This window comes from Galeopterus variegatus, unplaced genomic scaffold (assembly GCF_000696425.1).
Source record: "Galeopterus variegatus unplaced genomic scaffold, G_variegatus-3.0.2 Scaffold1567, whole genome shotgun sequence".
Taxonomy (NCBI): domain Eukaryota; kingdom Metazoa; phylum Chordata; class Mammalia; order Dermoptera; family Cynocephalidae; genus Galeopterus; species Galeopterus variegatus.
In genome coordinates this window covers 6,937-22,736 of record NW_007727678.1, presented here as the reverse complement: position 1 = coordinate 22,736, position 15,800 = coordinate 6,937, and the positions used below count along the sequence as shown (strand labels likewise).

At 53.3% G+C, this 15,800-nt stretch overlaps 1 protein-coding gene across 1 annotated transcript in view; it reads right to left on the bottom strand.

Annotated features, from left to right (window-relative positions):
• LOC103594479 (metallophosphoesterase domain-containing protein 1) overlaps positions 1–14,853 on the bottom strand; it is a 36,318-nt gene extending 21,465 nt beyond the window's left edge. The window contains exon 1 of the mRNA XM_008577700.1: positions 14,628–14,853. Within this exon, the coding sequence (XP_008575922.1) occupies positions 14,628–14,785 (158 nt within the window). The 5' untranslated portion in view covers positions 14,786–14,853. The remainder of the gene's footprint in view (positions 1–14,627) is intronic.
• Between the last annotated feature and the right edge of the window lie 947 nt (positions 14,854–15,800).

Sequence of the window (15,800 nt, the reverse complement as noted above, 5' to 3'; positions counted from 1 at the left end):
ATGTGTGAGAATGCATGCGTGTGTGCACTGTGTGAATGTGTGACTGTGTGAGAGTATGAATGTGTGTATGTGTGTGTGTGTGACTGTGTGGATGTGTATGGGTGTGTATGTCTGAGTGTGTGTGAGTGCACGCATGTGCACGCACGTGTGCAGGGGCAGCACAGCAAGGGGCAGAGACTGAGGAATTTCTTGCTGTCCCTTGGGATCTGTTCCCCAATGCAGCGTGTCAGGCTCAGAATTCTAAGAACCCAGTGGAGGAAAGAGGGGAAATGGCAACTGCGGGACCACTCACGTGGACACTGCTAGCCCCTCGGGCAGGTGCCAGCAGGCTCCCAAGCCCCCCATGTTGCCATTGCAGGACACCCCATTTCCCTGAGGAGGCCCCAAGATCTGGGCAGGGTTCACAGTCTGTCCTAGACAACCAGCTTATGGCCACCCCTGAACGGATAAGCAATTCCCAGCTTCGTCTGGGCTCAAGACAGGGGAAGGGAAGAGCAATGCTAATTAGGCTCCTGTGGTGTCCCAGACCAATGGCTTCAGGTTCCTTACCTCATGTCACCCTCCCAGCGTCCCTTGAGGGCAGAACATGAGTCCTCTTTTACAGATCCAGGACCCAGGCTCAGGAAGAATCCATCACAGAAGGAACAGGAACCCAGGAGCCCAAAGCCCAGCCCTTTCTGGGTTCGCAGCCCAACAGGGGCTGCAGGAGGGGCGGGTGCCAGGGAGGCCGGGAAGCTGCAGCCCCAGGAGGTCAAGGCCAACTGCTGCAGGAGTGACCCGTCTACGCGCCTTGGACTGGCCCCCACCACTGCCTCTTCCTAGGGCTGAGATCTTGGGTCAGGTGTTAAAGGGCAGGGAAAGTCTTTGCCTGAACAAGCTGGGGAAGGCCACAGCCTCATGCCAAAACCACCCAGAAACGCGAGGTGCGAGATGGCATGTAACAAACACCACTTTACATGTGCGGGGACTGCCAGCCTCTGGAATGGGGCCTTTGGGTCTTCATGGCCATGGGGCAACAAGAGAGGAGGCCTCGGCCGGGAAAGGGAGGGAGCTGGACCTGCGGCTCGTCCTCCTTGAAGCTGGGCCCCTGAGAGCTCCAGAAAAGAGTGGACCAGAAAAGGCCCCTGCTGACTACAGGGGGCAGGGTCCTAGCCAGAGAGAGCAAGACCCCAGACTCCCAGACCTCTAGCCGGTGATCCTGCGTGGTCCTGGAAGCCCCAACAAGAATTTCACATGAAGTGGCCCCTGCCGGGCGCACCCACACTGTGAGGCAGACGCCATTCTCCCTGTGGGGCCACCCCAAAACCCACTATCCCACACGCCGGCCGCCCAGGACCCCCCCAGATAGAACCTGACTGGGCATGAGCATGCAATCCACAATTACAACCCCCAAACACCTCGGAGAAAATTCCTGGACAGAAAAAGATTCAAAACATTTCTGAAGAGAAAGAGCAAAGGATTCTCGGTCAGGTGCTTGGTACAGAGTCCCAGACACTCCCAGTCCCCGGGCAGAACCAGGAGGAAGGACAGAGGGCCTGGGAGCCCCGTGGGGGTGGCAGTAACCCGGGACAGAGGCAGAGGACACCTACTATTGCCACCATCACATGAACAAGTAGTCCCCGAGCTGCTGTGGGGCACAGACTTAAAGTCCCCGAGCTACTGGGCTCCTGCCCCTCCCCACCCAACAGGCCCAGGAAGGGCACAAAGGGAAGGGAAGGACGTGGAAGGCCAGAACTAGAGCCCACCCCCAGCCCATGCCAGGGCCACCTGCCCCACCCACGCCTCCCTGGGACAGCTCCTGGCTGTGTATGAACCACCGTGATCGCCCCACCGCCACCTTGCCAGTCATGGACAGTAAGCAGCAGGCATGTGAATGCCCACTGTGTGCCATACAAGTCACACCCATGACCTCCCTGAACACTAAGGACATGCCACAAGGGAACTACCCCATTGCCATTTCACAGAAAGCTAAGACTCTGACCGTGGTCACACAGCTCTAAGCCACACACCAGGATGTATGCTCCAGTCCGGCCCTGCACAGCCCCTGGCGATTGGAAGAGGCTGATCCCTGAGGCTCCCGGCTCCGAGAGAGGCGCAGGGCATCCCCAACACCCTGCTCTGCCCTGGGGTCCAGTCAGTCCTGCCAGAGGCGGCCAAACCTCCACACTGAGAATCAGGATCCGAGCCCAGACGCCCAGCAACGGGGCCGGCAGCCACTTCTCAAAGTTTAATGTCTCAGCAGGTTTAAATTCCTTCTTTCAAAATACCAGAAGTAATTAGACCAGATGGACTAGCTCCGTGCCAATTTCACTCTCTCCCTCACTCCTTTTTTTTTTTAAATCAAGGCCGTTTTCAGTTAAATGAGAACAAAAAATGCATCCAAAACCCATAAATGAATACGGTATGTATACAGAATTTTTTTTAACACTTAGGATTTTGTAACAGCTGAGTTCTTCCCGGTCTCCTGCAGTTGGTTCCTGCCCCCTTCCTCTGAGCTGCTCTCCATGAAGGCCCAAAGCCGAGTCTGCACCTGAGGGGACCACACCGGCTTCTCTGAGCCCTGGCATGTCACGGTGCCCTGGGAGAGTGGCCGCACAAACACGCAGCCCCGGTGAGACTTCCGTCCCTTCCTTGCCTAATCGGAAGGCAGATGTGATAGAGCCTGTGCTGGGGAGGGCAGGGCCCTGGATCCAGGGGACAGGGAAAGGGGCATCTGGTCTTCAGCCTGGGGGTGACAGGCAGTGTGGTAAGGCAGGAGGGAGCAGAGTCAGGCCTTACTTTAGAGAGACCAGCACAAAGGAGGAGAAGGAACCAGCGGGCCAGGAGCTGGAGGAGAGATTCAGACACAGGAACAACAGGCCAGGCCTGGATTTTAACTGAAGCCCCACGACCTGCCATCTATGCATCCATCCACCCATCCATTCAACAAACATGTGTTATGAGGAGCTAGACACTGTACTAGGCATTGGAGTTAGAGCCACAGAAAAGAGATTCAGACTCCTTCCCTTGTGGGGCCTCAAATGTTCTAGTAGGAAGAAGAGATATTAAAGAAATCGATTGCTAGAGTAACTAAGACAATGTGGTCCTGCACTGAACTGACTGATAGAGTGGGAAAGAGAGCCCAGGTACAGACCCCCTGGGCAGGACAAGCTGGCAGGCAGTGCAGCGAGGAGGACCAACTTTCTATACGTGGTGCCGGGCCAAGCAGGTGTTCACATGGAAAAACCTATGGTGGGATCCCTACCTCACACCATCAACACAGTCATTCCCAGAGGATCCAACACCCAGACATAAAGGGCAAAACAACAACGTTTCTGGAAGATGATATAGAAGTAAATCTTCATGACTTTAGGAGAGAGATTTCTTCAACAGGACACAAAATGCACTCACCACAAAGAAAAACACTAAGACATTTGACTACAGCAGAATTAGAACTTCCGTTGATCTGGAAGCTCTGCTAAGAGAGGGGAAAAGCAGATCACAGATGAGGAAAAGCAATCTGTAACATGGCAGCTGACAAAGGGCTCACCCTCACATTCAGAAGACATAAAGAATCTCCACAAACCGGTAAGAAAGACAGATGACACAGTCATGTTTAATAATGGGCAAAAGACTTGAGCACTTCACAAAAGAGGAAATCCAAGTGGCCAACAGACACGTGAAAAGGTTCTCAGCCTCACTGGTCATCGGGGGATGCAAACAAAAGCCACACGGAGCCACCAGCCGCGCTACTAGCACGTGTAGATTTGAAAGTCCTTCCATGCTCAGTGTTGGCAAGGATGTCAGGGAAGATGCTTCTGGCAGGAGAAATAAACTGGCATAACCCCCTTGAAAAGCAGTTTAGCAGTTCTCCTACAACCTGGGCTGCGTGTGTGTGTGTGCGTGTGTGTGTAGTGCACACACACCCAGGAGTATACATCTCTGAGCACTGAGACATGCACAGGAACGTTCATCACAATCTTATCAATCACAGTCCCAAAGCAGTGGTGACTGGACTTGAGTGCACACACACCCAGGAGTATACATCTCTGAGCACTGAGACACGCACAGGAACGTTCATCACAATCTTATCAATCACAGTCCCAAAGCAGTGGTGACTGGACTTGGGCAGAATGGATAAAGGAACTGGGACATATTTACACAACTCAGTCTTACAGGGAAATGAGAGAAGAGCCAATTACAAGTGCATGTGACAACATGGGAGAGTCTTAAAAATATAACATGAAGCGTAGAAAGTAGACACAATACAACCCATACCATATGTGTCCATTCTTATAAAATTAAAAAACCAGGCAGATGCAGGGGGTACATGAAAAATCTCTGTACCTTCCATTCAATTTTGCTGTGAACCTAGAACTGCTCTAAAAAAGTCTAATTTTAAAAAATTGTTTAAATAAAAGAAAAACCAGACAGAACCAAGCCCTCAGGATCAAGGCTGTCAGATGAAATGCATATGCTCAGTTAAATTTGGATTCAGATAAGCAACAAATAATTTTTAGTATAAGTATGTCCTAAATATTGCATGGGACACACTCATATTAAAAGGTGATTCTCCCTCTGGCTCTCACCAAACCCTCAGCATGGGGGGGTGATGGTGTCAGTCACAGGGCCCCTCAAGGACTGAGTGGGACGTGCAAACAGGCATTGCACGCGGGGCCGGGCTGCTCAGGGGGCACGGGCTGCCCACAGGCACGGCCCCACCCCAACCTGAGCTCCTGTATAGCAGAGCTGAGCCTGATGCACCCCGGGGTCTCGAGAGACCTGTGAAGAGCCAGGCACACAATGGCCTCAGAGCGTGTGGCCTAACAAGAAGTGGAACCAGCACACCTGACCCGTCAATCTCTCAAGCGGGGCATCTCTTGGTGGCAAGGCCTAGAAGAAAAGTTGATTGCAGGAGTTTGCTTTTTGGGTCCCCTTCAAGCTGGCTTGGAGAGTCCGCTGCTGCCCTCCCATGTCCAGCATCAAAAGGACATCTCCTGGGAGAGCGCCCATGCCTCCCTCTGCTTATGGGGTGTCATCAGCTGCAGTGAGAGGAACTGTGGTCCCCTCACGAGGGTGGGGCTGAGAGGACACTGGGTCCACCACGGCAGACCTCTGCTTGCATGCCCCTGGTGACAAGCAGTTCACTACTTGAAAGGCCACCTCACCTCTCCTCTGGGCTCCTAACTATGGGAGAGTCTTCCCACAGTATGAGAACTTGTCTCCTGTCACTTCTGTCTGTGTCCCTGCTCTGCCTTCTAGGGCCACACAGATCAGGTCTGCCCTCAGCCTGGGCATCCTTGGCACATATCCTAGCCACTGTCATATTGGGCCACTTGTGGCTGGGGTTTATTTGATTCCTGACCCTTGCCTACTGGAGTGACCACGTGTCTAATGCTGGAGAGAACATCTGTATTCCATGTGTTAGCCAATATGTGAAGGGCAGGGGACAACAAAAAGGAAAATCCTGAACATCTGAATTTAATAATGATCACAATCAGCTTTGCCACCCACATGCTCCTAATGAGCCACCACATGCCCAGGCAGCCAACACTGAGGGAGCTGAGCACACCCAGCCCAGACCTCGACAGATAGCTGGAGAGGGGAACACAACCCCACGCACCCCACGCAACACCAGGCAGAATCAGCAGCAAGGCCGGGAGGATCTTCAGCCATGAATACCTTTTTAAGGGCTGATTAACGTGGCTTCTGGGGGCCCAGGTGGGTCAAGGTAAGAGAGCAGAGGCCAGGCAGCCAGATCAGGCTCACTGCAACCAGGACCTGGATCCCTGGGACCTCGGCCATCACCTAACCTCCCTCACCATTCTGCTGAGAGCCACTTGTGTGGCTTCTGGCATCATCCGGGGACACCAGCAACTGAGGGCCTCTCTCTACCAAGAAGACCCTAGTGGGGAGGTGCCTGCCTCCCCACACTGATCATCTCATGTCACTTTCCCACTTATTGGCCAGAAACCCACGGCTAAGGGAGGCTACATGACTTGTCCAGGGTCCCACAGCAGCTCAGTGGTGGGGTTGGGACCCAACTCCTGAGCCACAGGGCCCGCTCACCATGCCAGGAATGCTGGCGAGGGGCTAAGGGAGGCTACATGACTTGTCCAGGGTCCCACAGCAGCTCAGTGGCGGGGTTGGGACCCAACTCCTGAGCCACAGGGCCCGCTCACCATGCCAGGAATGCTGGCGAGGACATGAAAACAGTTTCTGGTGCCACCCAAGACCCAGAGGACAGAGAAGGGAGGCCACCTGTAACCCACAGGTACAAGCTGGGACACTGGGATTTCCAACGGCCACGTGGCTTCCAAGGAGAGGATTTCCTCTTCAGCCCTCAAGTTTGGAGGATCCGCACCACCACCCCACAGAGCGGGGCGGGATCCATAAAGCCCTCCTAAAGGGGGCCACAGGGAGGCTGCCGGGCCACGCCACNGTGATAGAGCCTGTGCTGGGGAGGGCAGGGCCCTGGATCCAGGGGACAGGGAAAGGGGCATCTGGTCTTCAGCCTGGGGGTGACAGGCAGTGTGGTAAGGCAGGAGGGAGCAGAGTCAGGCCTTACTTTAGAGAGACCAGCACAAAGGAGGAGAAGGAACCAGCGGGCCAGGAGCTGGAGGAGAGATTCAGACACAGGAACAACAGGCCAGGCCTGGATTTTAACTGAAGCCCCACGACCTGCCATCTATGCATCCATCCACCCATCCATTCAACAAACATGTGTTATGAGGAGCTAGACACTGTACTAGGCATTGGAGTTAGAGCCACAGAAAAGAGATTCAGACTCCTTCCCTTGTGGGGCCTCAAATGTTCTAGTAGGAAGAAGAGATATTAAAGAAATCGATTGCTAGAGTAACTAAGACAATGTGGTCCTGCACTGAACTGACTGATAGAGTGGGAAAGAGAGCCCAGGTACAGACCCCCTGGGCAGGACAAGCTGGCAGGCAGTGCAGCGAGGAGGACCAACTTTCTATACGTGGTGCCGGGCCAAGCAGGTGTTCACATGGAAAAACCTATGGTGGGATCCCTACCTCACACCATCAACACAGTCATTCCCAGAGGATCCAACACCCAGACATAAAGGGCAAAACAACAACGTTTCTGGAAGATGATATAGAAGTAAATCTTCATGACTTTAGGAGAGAGATTTCTTCAACAGGACACAAAATGCACTCACCACAAAGAAAAACACTAAGACATTTGACTACAGCAGAATTAGAACTTCCGTTGATCTGGAAGCTCTGCTAAGAGAGGGGAAAAGCAGATCACAGATGAGGAAAAGCAATCTGTAACATGGCAGCTGACAAAGGGCTCACCCTCACATTCAGAAGACATAAAGAATCTCCACAAACCGGTAAGAAAGACAGATGACACAGTCATGTTTAATAATGGGCAAAAGACTTGAGCACTTCACAAAAGAGGAAATCCAAGTGGCCAACAGACACGTGAAAAGGTTCTCAGCCTCACTGGTCATCGGGGGATGCAAACAAAAGCCACACGGAGCCACCAGCCGCGCTACTAGCACGTGTAGATTTGAAAGTCCTTCCATGCTCAGTGTTGGCAAGGATGTCAGGGAAGATGCTTCTGGCAGGAGAAATAAACTGGCATAACCCCCTTGAAAAGCAGTTTAGCAGTTCTCCTACAACCTGGGCTGCGTGTGTGTGTGTGCGTGTGTGTAGTGCACACACACCCAGGAGTATACATCTCTGAGCACTGAGACACGCACAGGAACGTTCATCACAATCTTATCAATCACAGTCCCAAAGCAGTGGTGACTGGACTTGGGCAGAATGGATAAAGGAACTGGGACATATTTACACAACTCAGTCTTACAGGGAAATGAGAGAAGAGCCAATTACAAGTGCATGTGACAACATGGGAGAGTCTTAAAAATATAACATGAAGCGTAGAAAGTAGACACAATACAACCCATACCATATGTGTCCATTCTTATAAAATTAAAAAACCAGGCAGATGCAGGGGGTACATGAAAAATCTCTGTACCTTCCATTCAATTTTGCTGTGAACCTAGAACTGCTCTAAAAAAGTCTAATTTTAAAAAATTGTTTAAATAAAAGAAAAACCAGACAGAACCAAGCCCTCAGGATCAAGGCTGTCAGATGAAATGCATATGCTCAGTTAAATTTGGATTCAGATAAGCAACAAATAATTTTTAGTATAAGTATGTCCTAAATATTGCATGGGACACACTCATATTAAAAGGTGATTCTCCCTCTGGCTCTCACCAAACCCTCAGCATGGGGGGGTGATGGTGTCAGTCACAGGGCCCCTCAAGGACTGAGTGGGACGTGCAAACAGGCATTGCACGCGGGGCCGGGCTGCTCAGGGGGCACGGGCTGCCCACAGGCACGGCCCCACCCCAACCTGAGCTCCTGTATAGCAGAGCTGAGCCTGATGCACCCCGGGGTCTCGAGAGACCTGTGAAGAGCCAGGCACACAATGGCCTCAGAGCGTGTGGCCTAACAAGAAGTGGAACCAGCACACCTGACCCGTCAATCTCTCAAGCGGGGCATCTCTTGGTGGCAAGGCCTAGAAGAAAAGTTGATTGCAGGAGTTTGCTTTTTGGGTCCCCTTCAAGCTGGCTTGGAGAGTCCGCTGCTGCCCTCCCATGTCCAGCATCAAAAGGACATCTCCTGGGAGAGCGCCCATGCCTCCCTCTGCTTATGGGGTGTCATCAGCTGCAGTGAGAGGAACTGTGGTCCCCTCACGAGGGTGGGGCTGAGAGGACACTGGGTCCACCACGGCAGACCTCTGCTTGCATGCCCCTGGTGACAAGCAGTTCACTACTTGAAAGGCCACCTCACCTCTCCTCTGGGCTCCTAACTATGGGAGAGTCTTCCCACAGTATGAGAACTTGTCTCCTGTCACTTCTGTCTGTGTCCCTGCTCTGCCTTCTAGGGCCACACAGATCAGGTCTGCCCTCAGCCTGGGCATCCTTGGCACATATCCTAGCCACTGTCATATTGGGCCACTTGTGGCTGGGGTTTATTTGATTCCTGACCCTTGCCTACTGGAGTGACCACGTGTCTAATGCTGGAGAGAACATCTGTATTCCATGTGTTAGCCAATATGTGAAGGGCAGGGGACAACAAAAAGGAAAATCCTGAACATCTGAATTTAATAATGATCACAATCAGCTTTGCCACCCACATGCTCCTAATGAGCCACCACATGCCCAGGCAGCCAACACTGAGGGAGCTGAGCACACCCAGCCCAGACCTCGACAGATAGCTGGAGAGGGGAACACAACCCCACGCACCCCACGCAACACCAGGCAGAATCAGCAGCAAGGCCGGGAGGATCTTCAGCCATGAATACCTTTTTAAGGGCTGATTAACGTGGCTTCTGGGGGCCCAGGTGGGTCAAGGTAAGAGAGCAGAGGCCAGGCAGCCAGATCAGGCTCACTGCAACCAGGACCTGGATCCCTGGGACCTCGGCCATCACCTAACCTCCCTCACCATTCTGCTGAGAGCCACTTGTGTGGCTTCTGGCATCATCCGGGGACACCAGCAACTGAGGGCCTCTCTCTACCAAGAAGACCCTAGTGGGGAGGTGCCTGCCTCCCCACACTGATCATCTCATGTCACTTTCCCACTTATTGGCCAGAAACCCACTGCTAAGGGAGGCTACATGACTTGTCCAGGGTCCCACAGCAGCTCAGTGGTGGGGTTGGGACCCAACTCCTGAGCCACAGGGCCCGCTCACCATGCCAGGAATGCTGGCGAGGACATGAAAACAGTTTCTGGTGCCACCCAAGACCCAGAGGACAGAGAAGGGAGGCCACCTGTAACCCACAGGTACAAGCTGGGACACTGGGATTTCCAACGGCCACGTGGCTTCCAAGGAGAGGATTTCCTCTTCAGCCCTCAAGTTTGGAGGATCCGCACCACCACCCCACAGAGCGGGGCGGGATCCATAAAGCCCTCCTAAAGGGGGCCACAGGGAGGCTGCCGGGCCACGCCACCTCTCTCAGAGTGGGCAGTGGGTCCTCAAGCACTCCTTCCTCCTGGGGGACCCAGAAAGAAGCCACTCTACAAAGTCCTCGTTCCCAGCTGCATGATGGGGGAGGCTGAGGGTGACAGCCAAGGACCCAGGGATCCAGGTCTTGGTTGCACCAAGCCTGGTCTGGCTACCTGGCCTCTGCTCTCTTACCGTAACCCACCTGGGCCCTGAAAGCCACACACAGACCTGCAGTCCCCAGAATGCGCCACGCCTACTCAAGCCTCCTGGCCGCTGCCAGACTGTTCCCTCCACTGCCCCACCTCTTTGCCCAGCCTCCTTAGCTGCCTGCAGCTCTTCAGCCTCCGGCTGTCCCCAGGGGAAGCCTTCGGCATCCCAGCTCTCAAGGCCTCCCCTTCACAGCTCTTAGTGAATCAAGGAATTGGCTGTTGACTGGCTGTCTCCCACAAGATTGTAAACCCCTTGAAGGCAGCAGCCATCTGTCTGTTCATACCACGTCCCCAGGTGATGAGCACCTGGTACTCAATTGATGAACGAATAAACAAATTCATTCAGGAGGTCACAGGACGTCATGTTGCTCTCCAGGCCTCAATGTCCTCCCAGGGCCAGTAAGGCCTGTGTGTCCAAAGGTTATCCTGAGTATCCAGGCCTAGCACAAAGCAGGTGTCTAGCAAAGGACACGGAAATGGATCCACCCTGGAGCAGGAAGAGCCAGGACCAGGAGCCTGGACAGTCACTCACTGTGGCCCTGGGCAAGCTGCATCCCCACCTGGGCCTCTACTTGCCCTTCTGTAAAATGGGATAATTGTAGGCCCAGCCCTGTCTTGGGGCTAGAATAATGCTACCCGCTTCCCAGCCTCTGCCCCAGGAGCACCCAGTAATAATAACCGCAACCCACTTCCAGGGCCTTCCTCTGGGCCAAGCCTTCATCTGGATGGGCCCACGCATATCTCACCACCCCTCTGTAAGGCAGGTACTATCATTTCCCCACTATACGAGGGGCCAGAGAGGCTAAGTCACCTGCCCAAAGTCACACAGTTAAAAAATGGTGGTGCCCCATTTGAGCAACCCATGCTGTGGGTCATGGTAGCAGGGACCCAGTTTCTGCAGCACACAGTCCTAGACGGGAAGGTGGCTGCCAGAACCACTCCAGATTAATTCCATGGCACAGAAGCAGATGCAAGCAACTAGCTCATCCCAGTTGGAGACTGTGAAACTTGCTGAGCAAATGAGCCCAGGTCTCATCTCCCAGCACCTGCTCCCAGCCCCAGATGGAGCCTAAAAGGAACCAGGGGGAGCTCCATGGAATGCCAGCTCCCAGCCCACATCATGGAATGGAGAGGAGGCACCATTTAGCCCTTGGTGTAAGGGCCGTTAAGTGACATCAGGCCTAAGAAGAGTCTGGCATGTGCCTGGCACATAACAGGGCCTTCCTGGCCTCCTCTGCCTGTGACAACCCCACACCTCTTTGGCCCCAATTCAAATAAGCCCTCCAACAGGGAGCTGTCCTGGATCTCACCAAGGCCTTCTCAAAGCAGGGTTGCACAGCCCCGCAGCCCATCACCTGGGCTCAGGCCTCTTCTCTGTCCTGCAGCCCCTCCTGCTCCCACAGCTGGTGCTGGGCCTAGCAGGCTGTGCATGTGCACCCAGCCAAAGGGGGTCAGGAGAAAAGTGCTGCTTGTACTCAGGCCCTGGAAGCAGCCAGGAACTAGAGTCCAGAACTGCGCATGCTGCAAGCCACAGAAGCCAAAAGCATAACCACTGGTGGCTCGGGCTCGGAGCAGTTGGACAACAGTAAGACCGACGGCCAGCCTCACCCAGGACTCAGGCTCGCTGCCACAGCAGTGACAGGATGTGGCCTCCGTGGGGCTAGGCCAACCCCTGCCCTCAGTTCACCCATGAGCCCAAAGGGTTCTTCACAGCCAAGTGTGGGGTGCACAGAGCTGCTCTGGGGGGAAGCGGGTGGGAGCCTGAGTGACGCCTGTCATCCTTGCCCCTCCCATTCTATATTCCACACACTGGCTCTGCGGCAGGTAACAAGAATGACATTTCCATTATGGACAGTGTGTCACCACAGGCACCAGGCTCAGCTGAACCCTCAGTACACCCTTACAGCCACCCTCTGGAGCAGGTTCTCTGTCACTCCCATTTTGCAGAGGAGGAAACAGGCAAAGAGAGTTTAAGTGACTCACCTAGGACCACACGACTGGTAAAAGGTGAGGCCAAGATTTGAGCCCAAACAGTTTGGTTCCAAAGCCATGCTCTTAACCTCTACAAAATACAACTTTAAAAAAAAATTTGGTTTGGGGAGGTGGCGAAAATCATCAGGCAAAGCAATCCAGTCCAGATTCCCTGGTACTTGAAGGCCTCCGCCTCCCCCTTTCCCCACCTGCACCTAGTGCTCCAGCCTTTCCAACACACCTGGCTCACCTGGAGGTGAGCTCATCACATCCTTGTGTTTCCTAAAGGTCCTTGTACGGGACCTCACAGACTACAGGGAGGGTTCGTCGAGACCCAGTACGTCGTGATGACCAGGAGATGACAGCAGGCACCTCCTGCTCTCAGGAAAGACAGGAAATCCCAGCACCTCCCCTCCTTCCCCTGCTCAATGAGGAGGCCATGGCAAGATAGCACCAGGTCCTAAGTCAGCCTGCAGCTGACTCCTCCAGGGAGCCTTCCAGGATCAAGCCACACTTTCAAGCATATATGGTCTCTCTGTTCTGTGTATGGTACTCACTTCACCCTGCCAGCATTTGGCACCCCATGGCTACTGCCAGCTTGGCCTCTAAAGGCTAATCAGTCTGTCCACCTATAGAATGGGGATAATAAATCAGTCCTTATAGGGCTGAGTAAGGATTAGAGATAATGTTTTGGAGCTTTTAGCCCAGGGCCTAGCTTACTGTAATTGCTCAGAAACAATTTGCTGCCATCATCATCATTCCCATTGCCTTATTCATCATCACCACCACCACCATCATCATCATCACCATCACCACCACCATCATCATCACCATCATCACCATCATCATCATCACCATCACCACCATCATCATCACCATCACCACCATCATCATCATCACCATCATCATCATCATCACCATCACCACCATCATCATCACCACCACCACCATCATCACCATCACCATCACCACCATCACCATCATCATCACCATCACCATCATCATCATCATCACCATCACCATCATCATCACCATCACCACCATCATCATCACCACCACCATCATCATCATCACCATCACCACCACCATCATCATCACCATCACCACCATCACCATCACCACCACCACCATCACCATCATCACCACCATCATCATCACCATCACCACCATCACCATCATCATCACCATCACCATCATCATCATCATCATCATCACCATCACCATCATCATCACCATCATCATCATCATCATCATCATCATCACCATAATCATCATCACCACCATCACCATCATCATCATCACCATCACCACCATCACCATCACCACCACCATCACCACCATCACCATCATCACCACCACCACCATCACCATCATCACCATCATCATCATCACCATCACCACCATCATCACCATCACCATCATCACCACCACCACCATCACCATCACCACCATCATCATCACCATCACCACCATCACCATCATCACCACCATCACCATCATCACCATCACCATCATCACCACCACCATCATCATCACCATCACCATCATCGCCTTCACCATCATCACTCTCAATACCACCATCACAACCATCATCACAATCACCACTATCTTTAACATCATCATCACTACCATCATCACTATCATCACCGTCACCATTACCACCACCATTACCATCATCACCACTATTACCACCACCACCATCAACATCATCACCACCATCACCATCACCATCATCACCATTATCAATTATCACCAACATCATCATCACTATCTTCACCATTAGAACCACCATCATCACCACCATCACAAATCACTATCACCATTGCTCCCATGGACACACTGATCATCACACAGAATAGTCACAACCAATTCTCACCTTGATCCCCACCCAGACAAGTGAACTCAATTGAGACCTGATCACTCTGTGTCCCCAACAGAAAATAAGGCTTGACATATATTTGTTTTTTAAACAGCTGTGGTCCCTATACAGTAAATCAGGCTTTTGGCCATCCATGAAAATTCCGACTGCCTTTCCTCAGTCAGGCTGATGGGTCATCACCACCACCCACCTATGCACCTTTTTTGTGTGGGGAGGAAGACAGGCAATAAAGAAAGACTCCTACCACTATAGAACAATGGCTGAAAGCAGGGGTTCTGGAACCAACTGCTTGGGTTTAATCCCAGCTCTGTCCCTTGCTAGCTGTGTGACCTTTGGCAAGGTCCTCGCCCTCTCTGTGCCTCGGTTTCTTCACCTGTAAAATGGAGATCATAATAGTGCTTACCCGCACATGAGATCACAGAGTACAGCTGATGTTGCTGCTCTCCAGTTAGATGTGGGGAGACAGAGGATCCACAGAGAGTGAGGGGGGTGAGATCCAGTCCCTACCCTCACGATCCGGAGCTCTCTGCTGCTTCTCCCACCCCCCAGTCCCTCTGGCACTCAGCCTCAGCTCCAGTCTCACCAGCGGCCAGGAGCCCACTCACCATGGGGAGCCGTAGATCCTGAAGCCCCGCACGGTGACCTCTGAATCCTGCAGGTAGATGCAGTTGGTGAGCAGCGACTGCACGTTCTCGTAGTTCTCCGGCTTCAGCTTCGACACCGATGGGAAGTAGTAAAAGTCCTGCTTGATGAGGTCCGCCATGAACTCCTGGTCAAATGTCAGCTCATGGTTGCCGGCGATCACAATTTTGTACTCGTAGGGCAGACTGCCTACAGAATGGACACAGACACATGGCCACCACTGTTGGCCCCTCTGGAAGCCACAGCACAGTGGGAGGGGAGCAGGCAGAAGCCACCAGAATCCCTGATTAGGGGTACCCCTGCTGCCGGCCTCCTAATCCGGAGGAGGCAGCTGCCCAATCACCGCCTGCGGCCCCTGAGACCAGTGCGGGGGCTGGGCAGGCTCCTCCCCTGCCTCTGAGCGGCAGGGTGCCCAGTCTCATCCTTGGGACTTCTCTGCCTCCGTTTCTTCTGTCTGGGTTACTTTTCCACTGGAAGAAGACCCTGCCCTGGACCCCCAGACCTGGCTGTCACCAGCCTCATGGCCAGTCCCAGTCCCCCTTCCCCCACACCTGGATGTCTTGGACTTTTCAGCCTCCACATTCCAAAAGAAAGTGCAAGCTCCTTGCAGAATCCAGTTCAAACTTTTGGAGTCCCCTACACTCAGGAAAAATCACAGTGACCACCCCCACTGCCATGGAATTCAAAGTCAAAACAAAGTCTCAATGGAATCAAAACAAAAATGTCCATGTAAACCATACATTGAACTTGCAGTACTGTCACTCCAGCTTTGTCATGTGCAAATCCTGGGCAGTTCTCCCAGGGCGTGCCTCTCCTTTCTCTCTCGGGGCCATGCTTTGCAGATGCCCTAAGTAGGATGTGCTGCCTCCCGGTGATCCAGCCCTGGCTCAGTTCTGGAGAGGCACCTGGCTGGGCCCCACCCACCAAGCTGGCCCTATGCAAGTCCAAGGCTACCACAGCCCCTCGGCCTCAGCAAACATCACCCACCCCTGTCCTCCAGCCCATCCATGAGCCAGCGTAACCCCAGGCTCGGGCCCCTGGCTCCCCACCTCCCACCAGCCTCAGCTACTGGGCTCCCACGGGCTGGAGAGAGCCAGCAGGGTAACTGTAGGCCCAGATTTGCATAGAAAATGAAA